General features: G+C 40.0%; 1 protein-coding gene and 1 long non-coding RNA gene across 2 annotated transcripts in view; both read right to left on the bottom strand.

Moving 5' to 3' along the window:
* The window catches only part of LOC137977681 (uncharacterized), a 5,225-nt gene extending 5,038 nt beyond the window's left edge, over positions 1-187 (bottom strand). Inside the window, exon 1 of the long non-coding RNA XR_011117859.1 lies at positions 151-187. This is a non-coding gene — a long non-coding RNA (uncharacterized lncRNA). The remainder of the gene's footprint in view (positions 1-150) is intronic.
* Positions 188-4,814: 4,627 nt separating this feature from the next.
* Positions 4,815-11,732, bottom strand: LOC137975093 (neuronal acetylcholine receptor subunit alpha-10-like). The gene is made up of 5 exons (XM_068822146.1): positions 11,546-11,732; positions 11,306-11,439; positions 8,732-8,776; positions 7,376-7,485; positions 4,815-6,731 (listed from the first exon to the last, which is right to left on the bottom strand). Exons 1-5 carry the CDS (start codon positions 11,631-11,633, stop codon positions 5,555-5,557), a joined length of 1,554 nt encoding a protein of 517 aa, XP_068678247.1. The 5' UTR covers positions 11,634-11,732; the 3' UTR covers positions 4,815-5,554.
* Between the last annotated feature and the right edge of the window lie 5,768 nt (positions 11,733-17,500).

Below are 17,500 nucleotides of genomic sequence, written 5' to 3'. Positions count from 1 at the left end.
CTACACCAGTATAAACCACTCGCCCTAGGCTAACAAAATGAGATAAACTTCAGAAAAAGAAAAGCTAGAAGCAATACTTTAAAGCTCTGAGGAGACAAAAAAAAGACCAATAATATTATAAATAAAGTATTAGACATGTACAGTACTCACTTGGAGATGAAGTAGTTTGAACGCGAGGTTGTGTCCCGTTGCAAATTGAGTCAACGGGGAGTGTTCAGTGTTTGTTTGTTTGTTTGTGGACTTACGCTTTCTTAATCATTTGCATGAAGCCTCGTGATTGGCTCTCGGTCTCAACCCCTTCTTCACCATTGGTCATTCCTTTCTTTGTGAATACATATTACCAAGCCTAATGAAATTCTTGCTTCTTTTGGTATCAACAGACATAATCACCCCAATTGAAAAGTCTCTTGGTATCGAGTAAATTCCAGGGGGAACAAAATTTTTAATGGTGAACGAGCTTGCATGCAATTTATAGAATCAAGGTACGATTTCCTTCTGGTTGAGTCCCTTGAACTTTTATTGCTCATTGAAGCACCTTTATGCATTTCTAAAGCAGATTTTGTTAACAGAAAGGTTTGCTTAAATTGTTTCGAATGCCCATGCAGATATGCGCAATCCACATTCCTCAGTCAACATGGGAAATGCCAGCGGAGGATGGGTTTCGAATCCAGTGTCTGTGGATTACTGGTTACAGTTTGAAGACCTTAAAAATCACGCACCCAGCTAGCAGACTTTATTATCATTATTATTTAAATTTTGCTTCTAATTTGTTAACGGGCTGGCGAAGTTATCCTCGGTCACCCCTTTCAACAAATTAGGCAATAAGACTGAGACTTTCGTTTAGCAACCTTGGATGCCAATTTCGTTTCTGAAAACAGCAAACTACAATTTTATTTTAAAAACATGAATACGTTTAACTTATCGAAGCAGTAGCTCAAACCACATCTGGTTTCTACAGAAATGCAGAAGAACAAAAAGCCTCTCAAGGGATTTCATTAGAAAGACTTTTTGAAGAGGTGTTTTCACCGGAGAAGAATGGATGAAGCGAGGCGAAAAAGTGTAAACAGATGAAAGAGCTTAAAAAATGGTTTACAATAACATGTTAGCTTTATTAAAATTCTGTAAACTGAGATACACCCTTCTTGAAATACTTTAAGAAGAATCCGTGTCTGTTTGATTTGCGCAATGTCGAGGCTCCTGGGTGATGCTTGAAAAACGACGTTGCTTAGCATAAAAGCAGAATACCCGGCACTTGCCTTGGGTACACACACAATTAGCTGTATTATAACGTTGACTGATGAAATCGCTCATTCCCAAGTGTAAATTTGTATTTGCAGCAACTACAAATATAATAGGATGCGCCAATTTTTTCACTTAACGAGCCTAATTAACGTCTTTTAGGTGTACACTAAGTCTTTACAATTAGCGCTTGCTAATGTTTCTTCGTTTGCAATAAGCGATTTAGCGCATTTTTCCGTAATAGCCCTGTCTAACCGATCTCGTTTTCTAGGCTTTGGAACGTTTTCCACTCCGACTTCAGTTTGGTTGTTACACGCTGCGCTCGGTGGGTTTGATTTTGTTCCCTTATTGATTGTTATCTTGCAAGCAATTCCATAGTTTGTAAGTACTTGCAAATATTTGTAAGTGCAAATTTGTAAGTACAAGTATTTGTAAGTATTTGTATTCAATTTCTGCCATCGTAGATTTTTCTTTTACTTCGCTTAGTTAAAAGCAACTTGTATTTTTGTTCTTTACCTCCTTTTTAACTTTAGCTTTTTTGTAGTGTCTCCTTATAAAACCAAGCTCTTCTCTGATAAGGGAAAATATATATATCACACCTGATGATCCTCTGAACGAAAATAATTGCGACTTAGATGACATATTGAACATGAGACTTTGAAAGGTTACACATGGCATGATTGATTTTCGCTGTTTTCATTATCCGAAAAAATTGCGCGTTTAAAATAGATACAGCATTCCACGAAGAGGATATCATTTCCGTGATGTAGACACTACTTCTCCTGAAATAAAACGCTGCCGCATTTTTGTTGTATTTGGCCAAGACGATAAAATCAAATTCGAAAAGCCACTGTACATATGGATCCTTATTATTGAACTTATGTCCTTGTGTGTGTTTTGAACACACATTGCCGACCACATGTGCGGCTCAAGCCGTAACTGCATGGCCGTCTATGCATGTCTAGTGTCGTCATCCCGGGCTTATCTTGAAATTGCTACACTGAACGGAGAAGGCGGAAATAGCTCAGCTGTTGTTTATCTATTATGGATTTATATATAACCCTGAATGTAAACAGACAGCCGACGTCATAACGCCACCGCCACAATTGCAGGGCCATATATTGTTTATTGCCTATAATTTCCCGCCTTTCCCGGCGACTTATTTAAAGAGAGGAGGGGACGGTTGAAATTCTGCCGGCATAAGTTTACTGTCTCTTGGATGAAGCAGTTGTATCTTTTTTATCACTGCTGTACACCCAAAGTATTGAAATGATCGAAAGAAAGTTGTTGCATAAATTTGAGTTAATTTGCTGGTCGTTTATGTATTTGGGGGCATTCTTTAATTTCCAACAATTCATTGCGTAGAAAGAAACGTTTACGAACCAATAAGGTATTTCATAATTTTCTGTCTTCGTAAAAGAAATGGTAAACACTCTTACATTGTCCAGTTCTAACGAGTAGAATGTAGTCACAGTTGCGTTTTGCATATTTACTGCGCGTGCGCAAAATTTAAAAAAAAGACTTTAAAAAAGTTCCCCTCAAAGTTTCGGTCGGAATGTAAACGCTATATCTTTATTAGGTATTATCGACATAGAATATGCTTAAAATATTCGCAGAGCTTCAAAAGGTGATTAAAAACTTTTCAAACGCAAAGGATATCAAAAGTCCATCACCCAAGAGTGAGATTTACTTAAATTGGCGTAGTCCTCATCAGCGTCAGAAAAGTGTCACTCTATTTTTAAACCAAGTTTTGCGGTAAAATGAACAATTGTAGACGAAATCAGTTCACTCAATGCTGTACCCGAACCCTTTGGGAATAAAACGATGATGCACACTTGCACGCCTAAAATGCTTTGTTGTAGACATGGCGGTTCACGAGTGAAGTTGTCTCTCCGGCCTTTCTTTGGACGAATTCCAGGACCTACCCATACAACTTGGGAAAGTTTTGAAAGCTAAAAACTTCAATCGACGTTGTAATTTTCTGGTTGGACTGGGTGCTCCGACATTTACAAAAAATTTATGAAATGAGCATCGGGGCTCTTCCCTTCCGGTTGTCATGGAATGGAACAATTACCCACAATTCTTTTAGGGCATGAACGAGGCAACTTGAGAAGCACGAGACTAGCCCTCATAAAATGGCTGAAGCGCTGCCGGAGGAAAAAGTGAGAAGAAAATTTCTAGCCAGATAATGACGAGCAGCCGTGGTGTGTGCTGTTAACGTAGACTTCTGATTTCTGAACAAGTGTTTATCATAGAAAATTCGCGACAAAGTAGTGCCGTTTTCGCTGTACAGTTATCCTTGTAGCAAAAACTGGCCTTTCGTAATTGTTGTTGTCAAAGGAACGGACGCCGAGCATTACACCAATCCTCAGGTATCTTCATTGGCTCCCGGTAGATTATCGAATTGTTTTAAAATTTTACTTTTTACCTAATGTAAGGCTTTCAATGGTTTGGCTCCACCTTACTTAGCTGATTTGGTTAAGGTTTATTCCTCTACACGCAACCTCAGGTCGTCTTCGCAGCAATTTTTGTTAGTACCTTTTCTAATACGAAAACATATGGCGATAGAGCTTTTCTGTTTGTGTACTAAAGCTGTCGCATGACCTCCCATCAAATTTAAGAAATAGTGCCTCCTTTAGGATTTTTAAAAGTAACTTGATCTCACTAGATTGCGAGTTGAAACGAATGGCGGTCGGTTCCTCATTTTCACGCTCTTCCATCTTTTTACTTCGGCTGCTTCGATTTTTTTCCAATCCGGATATTGTTTTAAACTTGGAAAAGCTAACTGGATCAGTCTTTCCTTCAGGCAGCTGTGAGATGTCATCAGGATTATGAAAAGATAAAACGCTTCAGATTTGTTCAGTCGTGAGACGAAATCGTTGGATCTGCTGGCTTACGGAGTAAAGGTTTCTTCGCGTCAAGAATTAGTCAGTCTCCGAACTCAATATCTACCTTTCAAATAACGCGCATTATTCTCAGATCTTCTCAGTGGAGATGTGTCTGTGAGTCCCGGACCTGCTAAATGCCCAGTGTGCAACAGATTAATCGCTCGCAACCATCGACCAACGGAATATAATTCATGTCAACGTAGATTTCACATTAAATAGCACTCGATCTGATTGTGAGCGAATTCGATCATCAGCAACTAGAGTATGGATTTGTAGGGCTTGTTTATGGTCCGAATTGCCGTTCCATGATTATTGTATTCCAAGAGATATCTTTGCACCCACTATCAACGAAGCAGAGGAGCCCTTAACTTTTTCAACCGAAGTCTTGGGCATGATCTCTATCCATCACTCAAAAAAGACTTTTGACGATATACTGGTATGAAAATCGCTCACATTAATGTGAATAGACTTTTAAACAAATTGCTGGATATCAAAGTTCCGCTATCTTGGCTGAAGTTAGACATTTTAGTTATAACGGAATCCCATCTGAATCAAAATATCTCAAATAATGAGATTGCTATTGCGGGATACAAAATAGCTACACTGCGGAGCAGAGTCTCCTTGAAAAGTTAAGGTAACTCTGAATTGGCTCCCAAGAATTTTTAAAACTTTGGTCATAGTTCTGTCTCAGATTGCTAATTACTATTCTTTAATAAAAAAAATGGGAGTCACCGAGTTCGTTTTTGAGATATAAGCAAGTAAAGACGAAATATAGGGTGTTTTTGGAGAGCTTTCATATTGCCATGGTAACCTATTACGTCACAATAATGGACGTATTTTGTTAAGCCATATTTGTTGTTTCATATGGAACCATAACGTACATTGCTGTTACGTGATATAGTGTTTTAGTTAAAACCCTTCTAATGAGAACGTCCCTGAAAGTGGTGAAACTGGTTCGAGCCACCTTAACTTCTGCCGCCTCGTCAGCTTCGCCTCTTCACTCTGCTGACTCGTTGGCAATTAATTCGTCAGTTATCTCTTATCCCTAAAATTATTTTGCCAGCTATCCCTTATCCCTAAAACCCCTAACAGGGCCCCATATCTGAAAGAATAGTAGCTCAAAAACGATTGATTTAAAATTTAAAACTCTTCTCTTATACGTTGATCAAAATAACCAAATTGTTTAAAGCAAACGGTTTTATGATGTTGCAAACAGTTGTCGACGATTCTGCAAGATATGGCTAGAGGAAACACACTGAACTGATGAAATGGGAACTGAGGTCTTACTCGGCTTCGTGGAGTTCAAGTTCTCTCTTAACTTTGAAACATTGGACGCACACACTGATCCACCTAACTATTGGTACATGGAGTGATCCTTTCACCAACAAACTCTTAATAATTCAACGTGCCTTTGAATCATGAGAGCGCTATTTCATATGAGGCAGGAGAAGAATAATGAATGAAGAAGCTAAAAACACAATACTGAACAACACCATAAATGCTTTGTCAACGATGGCGGCCGCAATCCTGCTTTCGGCGGCTCGTTTTTCTGATTCTTTGTGATCCTTGACAGCTGAAGTGATGATCTCAAGTTCAGACGTCAAAGGATTCCGTTTGCTGTTCTTCTTTATTAACTCGCTTTCTTCTAACTTTTGACGCGAGTTAATAATTCCTACATCAGATTCGGAAATAGTCTTAAATGAGAGCAGACGCACACCATTTGTCTGTGAATTTGTCTGTGTTTCATCAGGATCTTGGCCTTTGTTTTCCGTGATAGTATAAATGGACACATCGCTATCACATTTAGCTCTTTCCGTGCGCTTTTTTAGGAACCCGAATGGATTTCCCACTCGCCACTTATTTTTGCAGTGATCCTTATGGCCAGTAATGTTTGTTTCGACGCACAGAATAGGAGCTACTCGATAAAAGAGGAACTTTCGCAACCCAGGCGACAAACCACGTTCATACAAATAACTGTAGTAAACCTTCAAACTGATTCCAGTGGCAATCAGGGCAAGTGATACCTCGATTATAGAACAGGTGAAAAACATGCTTATCACAGGAATAGCATCAGATGTAGGTGGTACGCTCTCTGCAACAAGCAAAAGAAACACGGTCTTACTCAGCACCACAGTGATCACAATTGAAAGTCTCTCGCCACACTCCACGGGAATGTAGAAAGAAAAGAAGGCGAGCACAGCTATAATAAAATTTGGGATGATCAAGTTGTAGGTATAAAACAGTGAGCCCCTGTCCAGATTGATGACAAAGGTGATGTCAGGGTAGAGCTCATCAGGGCAACAGTCGTACTTAATAACGTTTTTCTCGGTTTTAATCGAAGTGATCTTCCATTCTCCGTTGTCTACTTTGTCCTCAGCTACTGGGGCGTTCTCCTTCTTACGGAACAGATCAAGTTGCTTGGAATGGAAAAGCCAAGAACCAAACTTGAGTTTACACACTTGTTCATCATAAGGAAAATCACGGACATCAAAATGACAAGATGTTTTGAACACGAGCGGTGCAGCCCAGTAGCAGTAGCCATCGTTGTGCACACGAATCCTCGTCTTCACACTGTCCATTCTCCCGTCAAACTCCTCAAAGGCGCTACAAAGTGAGGGAAAAAACAGGGAGAAAATCAATCATGCATTTAATCGAATGCGTTTTCCCTAATTTACTCTTGGAGTAATTTGATGCTGAAGTTATCCTCGACTCAAAGTGTTAGGGATACATGGTCGAATACCAAAAAGTCAGTCCTCCTATGGTGAAAAGGTTGAAACGGAAAACAACCAAGTTGGATTTAACTAGCCGCCTCAGAGACATTTTTCGCGCTACAACTAACTCAATCCTGAGAAAACAAGATCGACATTATGCAGAGGACACAAGCGCCAAAATTATCCAAGGTCTTACTCTTAAAATGTTTTGGATGAGTTAAACGCCGTGCACGGTGGCTCAGTTGGTTGAGCATCGGGCTGTCATGCGGGAGGTCGTGCATGAGATCGAACTCTCGATGAGACCACATAACAGAAAACAGACAGTCGTCAAATTGAAGGAGTCCAGGACAGTTAGTGCTGAAACTGATAAAGCTGGTAAAACTTATCGAATTGTTTTGACATATGCATGGGAAGACTTGTGCGTCGGCTGCTGTAAGACTACCAAATATACCTACTTCAACTTACGGGGAAATCAGATTTGAATGAATTGGAATTGTCCTGAATTGTTCTTCGCTCGTGCAAGAGAAAAGGGCTTACTTGTTGTACAAGACAATGTCAGGCTGCCATGTTAGAGAGGAATCGATGGTAACGTGCTTCAGTCCTCCATAATCCGCCGGATTCCACGTCACTAATTGATTTGTCCATTCCTGCGATAGGCGGCAAAAAGTTGTGAACTGATGAAGCTTTATTTTGTAGAACTAAATGTAGCCTGTGCGGCAGGCGTTCGAAGGGAACCCGGATACCCTGCCCTTATTGTTTTCTTGAAGCGGCATCGTTTGAAGAACGAGACATATCTATTCACATGCAAATTAGTGGCTGGGTATTCTAGAGTTCAGCCGACTGAGGGAATCGGTGAGCCCTTATCTTTGATGTGCTTATGTTACCTCTTCGAACACCTCCCGCGCATGCTGAATTGCACGGCACAAAATCATTCCTGTAAAGCTGTGCAGTGGACACTTCCGAAGAGATGTTGTCAAATTTGTGCACTTAGATTTCAGGAACACAGGCTTATTGCGATTGACATAAGGAGAACGCAATTTCTAATATTGGGTATCCGGCTAATGCAGGGAGTCCTACCTCTAAAGTTCTCCCTAAAGTGATGAATGGTCAGGAAATCCATTAAATATGAATATTCCGATTGAAAAAAAAAAGCTTTACGATACATATGGCGTCTACGAAAGGCAATCACGTGTCGTATATTTCGATGGTCTCCTATCCAGAAACCAACCCCAACCGACAGGTGTTAACTTCAGTGAACTTTTGTCTAACTAGGGGAAGACGAGCACTGAATTAAGCAGTATATGGGGGTTCGCAAGCCTCTCGTGTATATTACTGTATTTTATTCACACGAAAATTAGAACTTAATAAAAAAAAGAAGTTGAAGTGAACTCGGAAATGATCAACATGTCAGCCTCAATGCCAATGTAACAGTAGCTATATTCCCTTTCAATTCCTTCAATCTCTCAGCGGGTTATTTAAGTTGTTGCAACGGTTATTTTAACCACAGATCGCTCTTACTTATGATTCAAAGTCTAGCCAAGGGTAAACTATTTCAATCCTGTCACACGAGTCATCGTAATGGGCGCTTATTATAAAAAATCTCATGGAGTACATGCTCGTATCCCCAAACTTTGGTCCTATAAGATTGGTTGTTTCCCTATTCTTCTCCTGTGCTTCCAAAGCGACTGCTGAGCGAACTTCAATAATCCGAGATTAATATACTAGTATAATTGAAATTAATAAAATTAAACTGAATTACGGATATCAGATTTCCGGCATGTTCATTGGCTCGCCGGGCACAGGCTATCGGTTATACTTTACTTTATGACATCGCCGAGTTTCTTGCACGAGGGCCGCTTTTTACCAGCGGGTTTTATTAGTTGTTTGTCTTACCTGCCTGACCCAAACACTGCTGGACAGAATCTGGTATTTTTCGTCCTGGAACGAAAAAGAAAACAATTTTGTCAGTAATAAGCACAGAACCCTGCAAGGAGGATTACACAAGATTCTGATACTAGTCAAGAAAATTACTTGCAATCGTGATACTGAATAAAGCCATTTATACAAGGCTTCGCAGGTCTGGATCAGAACCAAGTTCTTTGTAAATATGTGATTTGCTATATTAATCTCAGATCGAATAAAAATCCTTTATAATTGATTATACGATTCACGGGAGTTCAAAATACTCAGTGATTGACGAAAATGATTTTTTTTTTCTGTGTCAAAGGAATTCTGGGGAAAAATATCTGACGTAAACCTGGCAACGCATTTAAAGGGACTAGGTCACGCAATTTTAGGCAATTTCAGCACTGATCGAATGGTCATATAATTAACTAAAATATCAAAATAACTGTTCAAAACTATAGAAGAACTCTAACAAAACACAGGGAAGCCAAGAAGGGACATGGATGGACAAAACTGGAGAGGATTGAAATGGATTGAATTTGGGTAAATTTGAAAAACGTCGGCCCACCTTTTTTCAAATTTATATCAGTCTATATCAAAATGTCATTTACAAAGCTGGAAAATCATTCTCAGTTGTTATGTGGCCGTGATTTTGCAAATGAAAGACTGTTGCTCTGCCAATTTGACGTTTAGAGCTTATAATTAACAAAATTAAACAAAATTACCTAAAATGGCGTGACCTAGCCCCTTTAAGGCAACGCGTGCATATAGGAGAGCAATAAACCTTTTGACGGTTTTTGACGTCCATAAATACTTTAAGGTCTGGCGGTTGTGGATAGCGAGAATATCTCTCAAAGCACTTCTACTGAGATTATTTTTGTAAACTATGGCGATCAGAATCAAGCTATAACGACCGTAAATTTTTATAAACCCTTGCAATCAAAATACAGCAAATTCCGGCGAATTCAAAGCGACATAAAGAGATTTCTAATATCCAATTTTCAGACGTTGCGCCTTGTGCAACGATCTAACTTTCCGTTGATTGATTGATATTAATAAAATTACTAAAAATACTGGTATTTTAAAGTTCCTGAAATCTGCCCCTTTGTAGCGGAGTTATAGAGGTTTGAATGACACACATTCACAGAAATCAAGCCGAGTTTGCCCCCAATTAATATGGCGTCAGAAACCGTTGAAAGGTCTGTTTAACTCTATTTTCCGCTTTGAGTTGGTGTATCGTGTTAATTCTACTATAAAAACGTAAATTGACGGCCTGGGGCGGATCACGAAGAAGAGCACTTAGCTTTGAACTATAGGCAAGAGTTATGTAGGCCGTGTAAGGCTCTAAATACAAGAATCAAGACGTTGTGTATTCTTTTATTTAATAAATATAGTTGATTCAACGGCTAATTTATGAAAGAAAAGAATACAATGTGCCTTTGTCGTTCTTTTATACCAAGTGTGAAGCAAATTCGTTGAGTTTGCATAAATTTTATAAGCTTCGTATCTGCTCATGAGCACGCCACCATATATAACAAAACGAAATCGAAAGCCGCGTTTTTCTCGGATTATCAAAGTGCGTTCGACAATCGCTTCGGAAGGAAAGGAGAAGAGTAGCGAAAGAATCTGAACAATCTTATAGGACTAAAGTTTGAGGATACGAGCATGTACGTCTTGAGATCTTTTCAATAAGCGCCAGTACTATGACTCATGTGACAGGATTGAAATACTTTGTCTTTGTCTTTCTCTTTGTCTTTGTGTTTAATTTTAGAAGGTAAGTTGTGGTCAAAAAAACTACAAATCGTTTCTGAGTAGACGATACTTCGTAAATAGCCCCCTGAGAGAACATGTGGCTACTAATAAAAGGCTAAACCCCCAAGGATTAAAGAAAATAAAAAGGCATCGAGTAACATTGTCGCAGGAGTAACTTCAGAATACCCCGCCACTATTGTCTTCTTAAAAGCGGCATTGTCTGAAGGACGAGGCATATCTAGTAGTATGCAGATTAGTGGCCGGTTATTGTAAAGTTTACACGACGTGGAGGGTAAAAAAAAAACTATCAAAATCTGCATTTTGTTGAAATTATCTGAAATATCATTACCGAGAAATGCCCCTTGCAAAATATCAGGGTGTTGACTCCATACAAACAGTTTTCGTATATAACTCATCAATGCATGAAACACACCTTGTGACGTGTTCAAGATGGCGCTTAAAAAGCAGACGAAGCTCTCCCTGTGCACAGGATCCCAAGATAAGAAATTGCGTTTTCCTAATGTCGAACGCAAAAAACACGAAAATGATATTTACTCAGCGGAACAAGGTTATTCCTGTGTTGCTATGCTAGACAAAAGATATAGGCCAATTAAGTTTGAAAGTTGAAGTAGCTGCTCGTGCAGCTATTTTTAGCGTCACTATTGGTGTGGTTGCAGAGAAAACTGAACAGGAAGTCTTAACCTGTTAGACTTTTCAAAGACAAGTTGACTTGTTTAGTTACATGGAGGAAGAATATTCGTACAAGAAGAGCTTATCTTAAACACAATATAAGTGAGCTGTTACCCTTACCATGTTTATCACACCATGGAAGGTAATATCCAAAGTCACATTCACTGGATCTAAGGAGTTGCTCACTGGCCTCACATTAGTGTCGGCTAGAGCAATCCTATTTATTAGCAATCTCTCGTGTAACCCCGACGCGCCTAAAATAGGAATCAAAACAAACTCTGTGGTGTTTGATTCTAAAGCGAGCAATATATTCAAATTGAGTTGGTTCAGAGACAACAGAAAATGAAATGATGCATTTACCTGTAAACTGAACGTCAGTTGTTGTCGAAAAAAAAACGAAAACCACAAAAACATAGGACGATAACCTCAAGTTTTCTATTGCTACCATCTCTGCACTGAATTGATCTCTTTAGTGTGTACGTTTTCATAAGTTATGCATACTTATCCACGTGCAAAGAAGAGATTGAAAGAAACTGTTCCCAAGAGTAATATCACGTGGTACAAGCTAAAAAGGTTAATTCACGCCAGAAACAAATTATGATAAATGCATGAACTTAAGGCGACCGCAAACGAGAAAACAATTGTTGAGGAAGCAGAATGTCTCTGAACAAATTCAGAAACATTTTTTTTCCCGGGAAACAAATTTGCCACCGCGACAGATGTTTCCAGAGGAAAGGAAACATTTGCTTCTGTTACAATGTTTCCAGAGGAAAGGAAACATTTGCTTCTGTTACAATGTTTCGATCCGCAACATTATTTCCTCTTTTGCGGGCGCCTTTAACTGTGACATTATTTAAGTCGGCGAAACTTATGACGTCAAAGGCAATCATCATTTCACTGTTCGTTGTGACAATTAAATTTAAATATAATTAAATATTGAATATTCTGTTCCACAGCTCGACTAATGTTATGCAAACAAGCAGATTGGTGTGTCGGCTGAGCTATACAACATCTGAATTTCTTTATTGCATCCTGAAAGAGTTTATTTATAATTCTTTATAAGTAAGTACTTCAAGTTTGTATTTCACGGCTTTTTAAGGCTGCCGCTGAAATATACGTTTCGGATCAAATACCGTATCAAGATCATTCTTCCGTCTACAGGGTATTTGGAGTCATAGTTTTGAACCAGACGTAACCGTGATCTTAATATCCGATAGAAAATGCTCAACACAAAGACAGTTGGTAAGTGAAAAATGAAAGTCAGAACCGGAACAGACGATGTTTTCCCTAATTGCCCAAACTCCGCCCATATATATACAGTATACACCTCGCTACTTTGCAGCTTCTATGTGATGAGGCCCAGGCCCGTAGACAGGTTTTTTTGCAGGAGGGTGCGATCCAACGAAGAGACGGACCAAAAAAGTGCCGGAGGCGCGAGGCTCTAGGGAGATCCGGGGAATGCTCCCACGGACAAATTTTAAAAATTATTTTGTCTGAGACTGCATTTCGTGCGTTTTGAAGGCGGTGTGATATGAAAACAGGCAGCCGAGAGCGAGCTTAAAAACATGGATATTCAAACTTTTGAACTACAAAATGGAATTTTTTTGGCACAGAGACTTCTTTACGTATATATTTTACAGTTTTAAAGAATAATTTCACTATTTAAAAAGATCAAAAATAGAAATAAAGATGATGATTAGAAATACTGATCATCGTGATCTTTACGGTAGTGTACCGAGCTCAAGCCTCCTTGGGTACTTCTTAGCAAACTACTTCTTCCAGATCAATGCCTGTAAGATAGTTAATGTGCATACGGGCTAGTGAAGAGAGCCTCTCTTGAGTTATGATGGCTCTGGTGAAAGTGTGTAGCCGTCTGAAAGCACTTGCACTTCACTTTTACTACGCAAACAGTGAATCAGAACAGAACTATACTATATATTTTTTTATCAATTCACTTTTTTAAATCGCTGGTCAACAAAAAAGTGTACCTCCGCAGCCTGCGGGGGGGGGGGGGGGGGGGGAAGGTGCGGGTGCCGTCACATCCCCCTTCCCTACGATACATACATACATACAAACTTCATTGACCGCTCCCCATAGGGGCTTTTCAGGGCCAATGAAACACATCGAAAATGAATAACAACAGCAACTGAAAAGAATCCCAACTGGTCGGCGCCAAATCAGTTGGCTATTTACAAGGGCAGCGACAAGTGGTCAGAGCAGGTCTTGAACCCGGGATCTCCCGATCTCAAGGCAAGCGCCCTAACCACTGGGCCACACTGCCTCTTAGCAATATCTTTGAAAGTCAAATCGTAAATTGTTTGAACTCAGGAGTCATAGGATGATTGGGTGAAGTTCGATCGCCTGAGATCTACGACGGCGACGTCAACGAAAACGTCACCTCAAAACATCACTTTGCTTTACCATAAGTCTTTCGCGGTTATTCTGTCTCGTTCACTTCTTACAATTTGGGCGAAGTAAAAAACTAAATTGGTACAAGCAGTTACAAAGTGAAAATAGAGAAGGAAAGATTCTCTATTCCATGTTCACGTTGTCGTCAAAACCTCAAATTTGGTAATTTCACGTCGTCGTTATGCAGAGTACCACAAGAATCCGTCCGTGCTAAAATCCGTGCTGCACGTGCAGTATGGTTATTTATGCTCTTTTAACCAATGATATCATTGTTTTGCGCGTTGTTGTGTCAGTCGCCGTCGAAAAATCTTAAGCTCCCTATTGTCTGACAATTTACAGGAGGCAGTGTGGCCGAGTGGCCGAGTGGCCGAGTGCCTTGATGAGATCCAGAGATCCTGGGTTCAAGACCGCGTTCTGACCACTCACTGAATTTGTTTCAGGTAATCTCTGGTTCCTTCCTTCCTTTGTAAGAGTACCACAAGAATCCGTCCGTGCTAAAATCCGTGCTGCACGTGCAGTATGGTTATTTATGCTCTTTTAACCAATGACATCATTGTTTTGCGCGTTGTTGTGTCAGTCGCCGTCGAAAAATCTTAAGCTCCCTATTGTCTGACAATTTACAGGAGGCAGTGTGGCCGAGTGGCCGAGTGCCTTGATGAGATCCAGAGATCCTGGGTTCAAGACCGCGTTCTGACCACTCACTGAATTTGTTTCAGGTAATCTCTGGTTCAACTTCCTGGCGCACTTGTAAAATAGCCAACTGGTTTGCCTCCCGCCAGTTGGGATTCTTAACAATTGTATATGTTAAATGCTCGGAGATATTAGCGACTAGCTACTCTGGAATCCGAGGGTAAACAAGGTAGTATTATTATAGACACACACTGACAGACTCTTACCGCAACCCTACTCCACACAAAGCAACAACAATACGGACCTTAACGAGAGGAGCGCTACTGATTTTTGATTCACGTGACAGCTTAGCAGCCGACAAACGTAATTACTCGAAAACGTTTTCAGTAAGAACAACTACAGCTAGTAACTAGTAACTTTCCCTTCTCTTTGAGCAAGATCTGATTCTTTTGCACGAACCACCTTCCCCTCTTTTGCAAGAACCGCCTTTCAGAATCCACAAAATTCTGTGGAGCGGATTCAGAGCTACCTTAAATAATTGAAAATTTAAGGTAGCTCTGAATCCGCTACACGGAATTTTTTTAAACTTTGCAGAAAGTTTCATCTTGGCTTGCTAATTACATTTCAGAAATAAAAAAATGGGGGTCACCGAGTTCGTTTTAGAGATATGAGCAACTAAAGCCAAAATGTGGGATGTTTTTGCAGGGCTTTACTGATGCCATGGTAACTTTTTACGTCACAAAAATAACCGAATCTTTTTTAGCAATAATTGGTGTTTCCCGTGGTACCATAACATTGCTTTTACATAATAAAGTATTGTAGTGTCAATCCTTCTAATAAAACAAGGTCTCTTAAAAGTATTGAAACTGGTTTGAGCCACCTTAAATAAACAAAAGAACACAGCGAACATAACACTAAGCAAGGCCTAATCGGAATAACAATTATTCTTTTGTCCTCCGCCATTTTAGTCCGGTATATCAAAGTCTACCTACAAAAAAAAGGTTACGTAGCCGAACGCATGCGCAAGCGCCAAAACAAGTTTACTAACTCGTTTTACGGGTTTACTTTGTTCGTCCTTGGCGCTGGACGGCGGCTCACTCAAAGAAACTAACGGTTGTTCTCAGTGATTTCTCTCCCAGGAGGCGTAGGAGAAACCAACTGCTCGCAAAGTACCTAAAAAGTCATTTTTTTTTAATTTTTTGACTGGACTGCTATTTATAACAGTGAACGATTTTAGATACGCATGACAAATGATTTTATCATGAATACCATAACTTTACAAATTTAATCTTCTTTTGTACAATGTATTTTTCTTTTCATACGTGCGTTCAGTAAAAGTTTAAAACAACCAACGAGGCCTTAAAAAAGTTTGCCCGTCCATTTACTATGACATCGCTTTTTTTGCCTCCAGACAAAATTAAAAAGACTATTTCTTAATGTATTCCTTACAACATAACCAATAAAGTTGCCTTACATAAGGGGATTATTGTAATGAAATAGACACGAGCTTCCTGTGCCTGCAATGGAAAGGTTAGTTATTCACACAATAAATCAACAATACATCACATGAAGGAACTCAATAGGCATGGCCAAGTCGCTTTCTTCAGCCAGCATTTGATGTACAAGAAATATTATTGAATCATTTTACCATTTTTCAGTTTATCTTGCAGTGACGTCACCCAGGCATTTTTCTAAGCATTTAGCATAATTATTTGACTGCAAAAAGAAACAATGGGGCTATTTTAAAAAGTTTTGAAATGGAAACATGAAGGAAATGAAATTATGACAGCAATTAACAGACAGATGCTGAACATGCCAGTTTTGAATCGCAACACCAAGCATTTTCAAATGAGGACAGGACACATGAATCCTGAACCAGTGGGCTGGAGCGCGCGAGATTAGCCAATCACATTCGAGGATTTAGGATTCCGGACCGCTGAGATGCTTGAGGAAAAAATAATTTGGCTTTTCCCTGCATTGACTGAGAATCGTATCGACTGCATAGCAAGGCGCGTACGAATGACTCTAAACATTCAAATATCCTACATTTGATTGGATAAACGAAATGACGAGTGACAAGCGATGACAAGCTAAAATTCAGGCTTTGAAGTGTGTTGACAACAATTTTTATTGAGAAACTCCCGTTCCGTCCGTATTTGCTCTGTTCTAAACTACAGTGTGTTACCGGGCTCAGATTTGCTGAAATGTAGTAATAGAGGAATAATAAATGGCATACAGATTATCGAGTTCAGTTCTAACACGCATTTATTAACGGTTTCAGTAACCATTAGCTAATCTGGGCAGGTAGTGTAAGATACGATTCAAGACACATTCTATGAACATATACGCGTCCCTTTTACTTTGCGAAATATGGAAACTGAAATACCCTGGTGGGTGGCCATATTGGATTACCCCGTGTCGTAAATTGCGGTGAGCAGTAGCAGGCGAACAGAGTAATTCTTTACCTATTCCAGACTGCTCTTTTCGTTGGTCCCTGTGACCTACAGCTTTCGGAGGGCTAGGTTCTTAGGTGCAGTGTTTCGGTTGTATCATCTATTGTTTCGTTCTCCAATCACAGACCGCGACAGAAAATTAAAGCTTCAGGTTATCTCTGAGAACAGCCTCGCTTCCGAGTGATGGCGCGCTCTGTCGATAGGCCAAGCTCGCCCCAGCCTTTCGACCCAGTGTGCCATTTAGTCGGTTGCACCTGTTTGCAGAATAACCGAGCATAGATTTCGTATTGGTGGTAAATACCCTTTTTAACGTCGGTAATTCCTTTACCCTCTAGAGGGTATTCTCCCAGGAAGCCGACGGCGCGCTCATTTTACCACCTTCTTTCCATCTGTGCTCCGTTTTAAGGGTATTTAACCCTACTTAGGCTACACTGAAAGGAAAGAAGTCGAAACAAGGATGTGAGATCCGGGGATCGAACTCGGGACCTCTTGAACCAAGGCCGCGCACTAACCGACTGTGCTACCCTTGCTCCTTGAGAGAGACCATAAGCCTCTTGCTAATTCTGAAGAGACTCAAAATCCTGTTTGTTTCGATAAAGCGCCTGCTTTTGTGTTGGTTCTGGATCCCTTTTGGAGGGTATCTCTCTCAGCATGCATTCTATCTCATCTGTGAAGGCCGAGTGGGAAACGCACACTAAGTTGTAAAGGCTCAGTAATACGGGCAACATTTTTCGTGCAACAATGTTGCGTTGCAAGTTGAGATGGTTTGTTGCGCGTATTACCACCTTCTTGCGCAACAAATTTTTATGTTGCAAAAAGTAGA

Source organism: Montipora foliosa, chromosome 11 (genome assembly GCF_036669935.1).
Source record: "Montipora foliosa isolate CH-2021 chromosome 11, ASM3666993v2, whole genome shotgun sequence".
Classification (NCBI taxonomy): domain Eukaryota; kingdom Metazoa; phylum Cnidaria; class Anthozoa; order Scleractinia; family Acroporidae; genus Montipora; species Montipora foliosa.
This window is presented reverse-complemented; position numbering and strand designations above follow the sequence as displayed.

Bases quoted from the DNA above. Each gene is read 5' to 3' on its own strand.
- LOC137975093 (XM_068822146.1), bottom strand. From the start codon at position 11,633: ATGGTAGCAATAGAAAACTTGAGGTTATCGTCCTATGTTTTTGTGGTT. The intron at 8,777-11,305 runs GTAAGGGTAACA...TTTTCGTTCCAG, and splicing joins TCCATGGTGTGATAAACATG to GACGAAAAATACCAGATTCT. The intron at 6,732-7,375 runs GTAAGCCCTTTT...CTCACTTTGTAG, and splicing joins GACATTGTCTTGTACAACAA to CGCCTTTGAGGAGTTTGACG.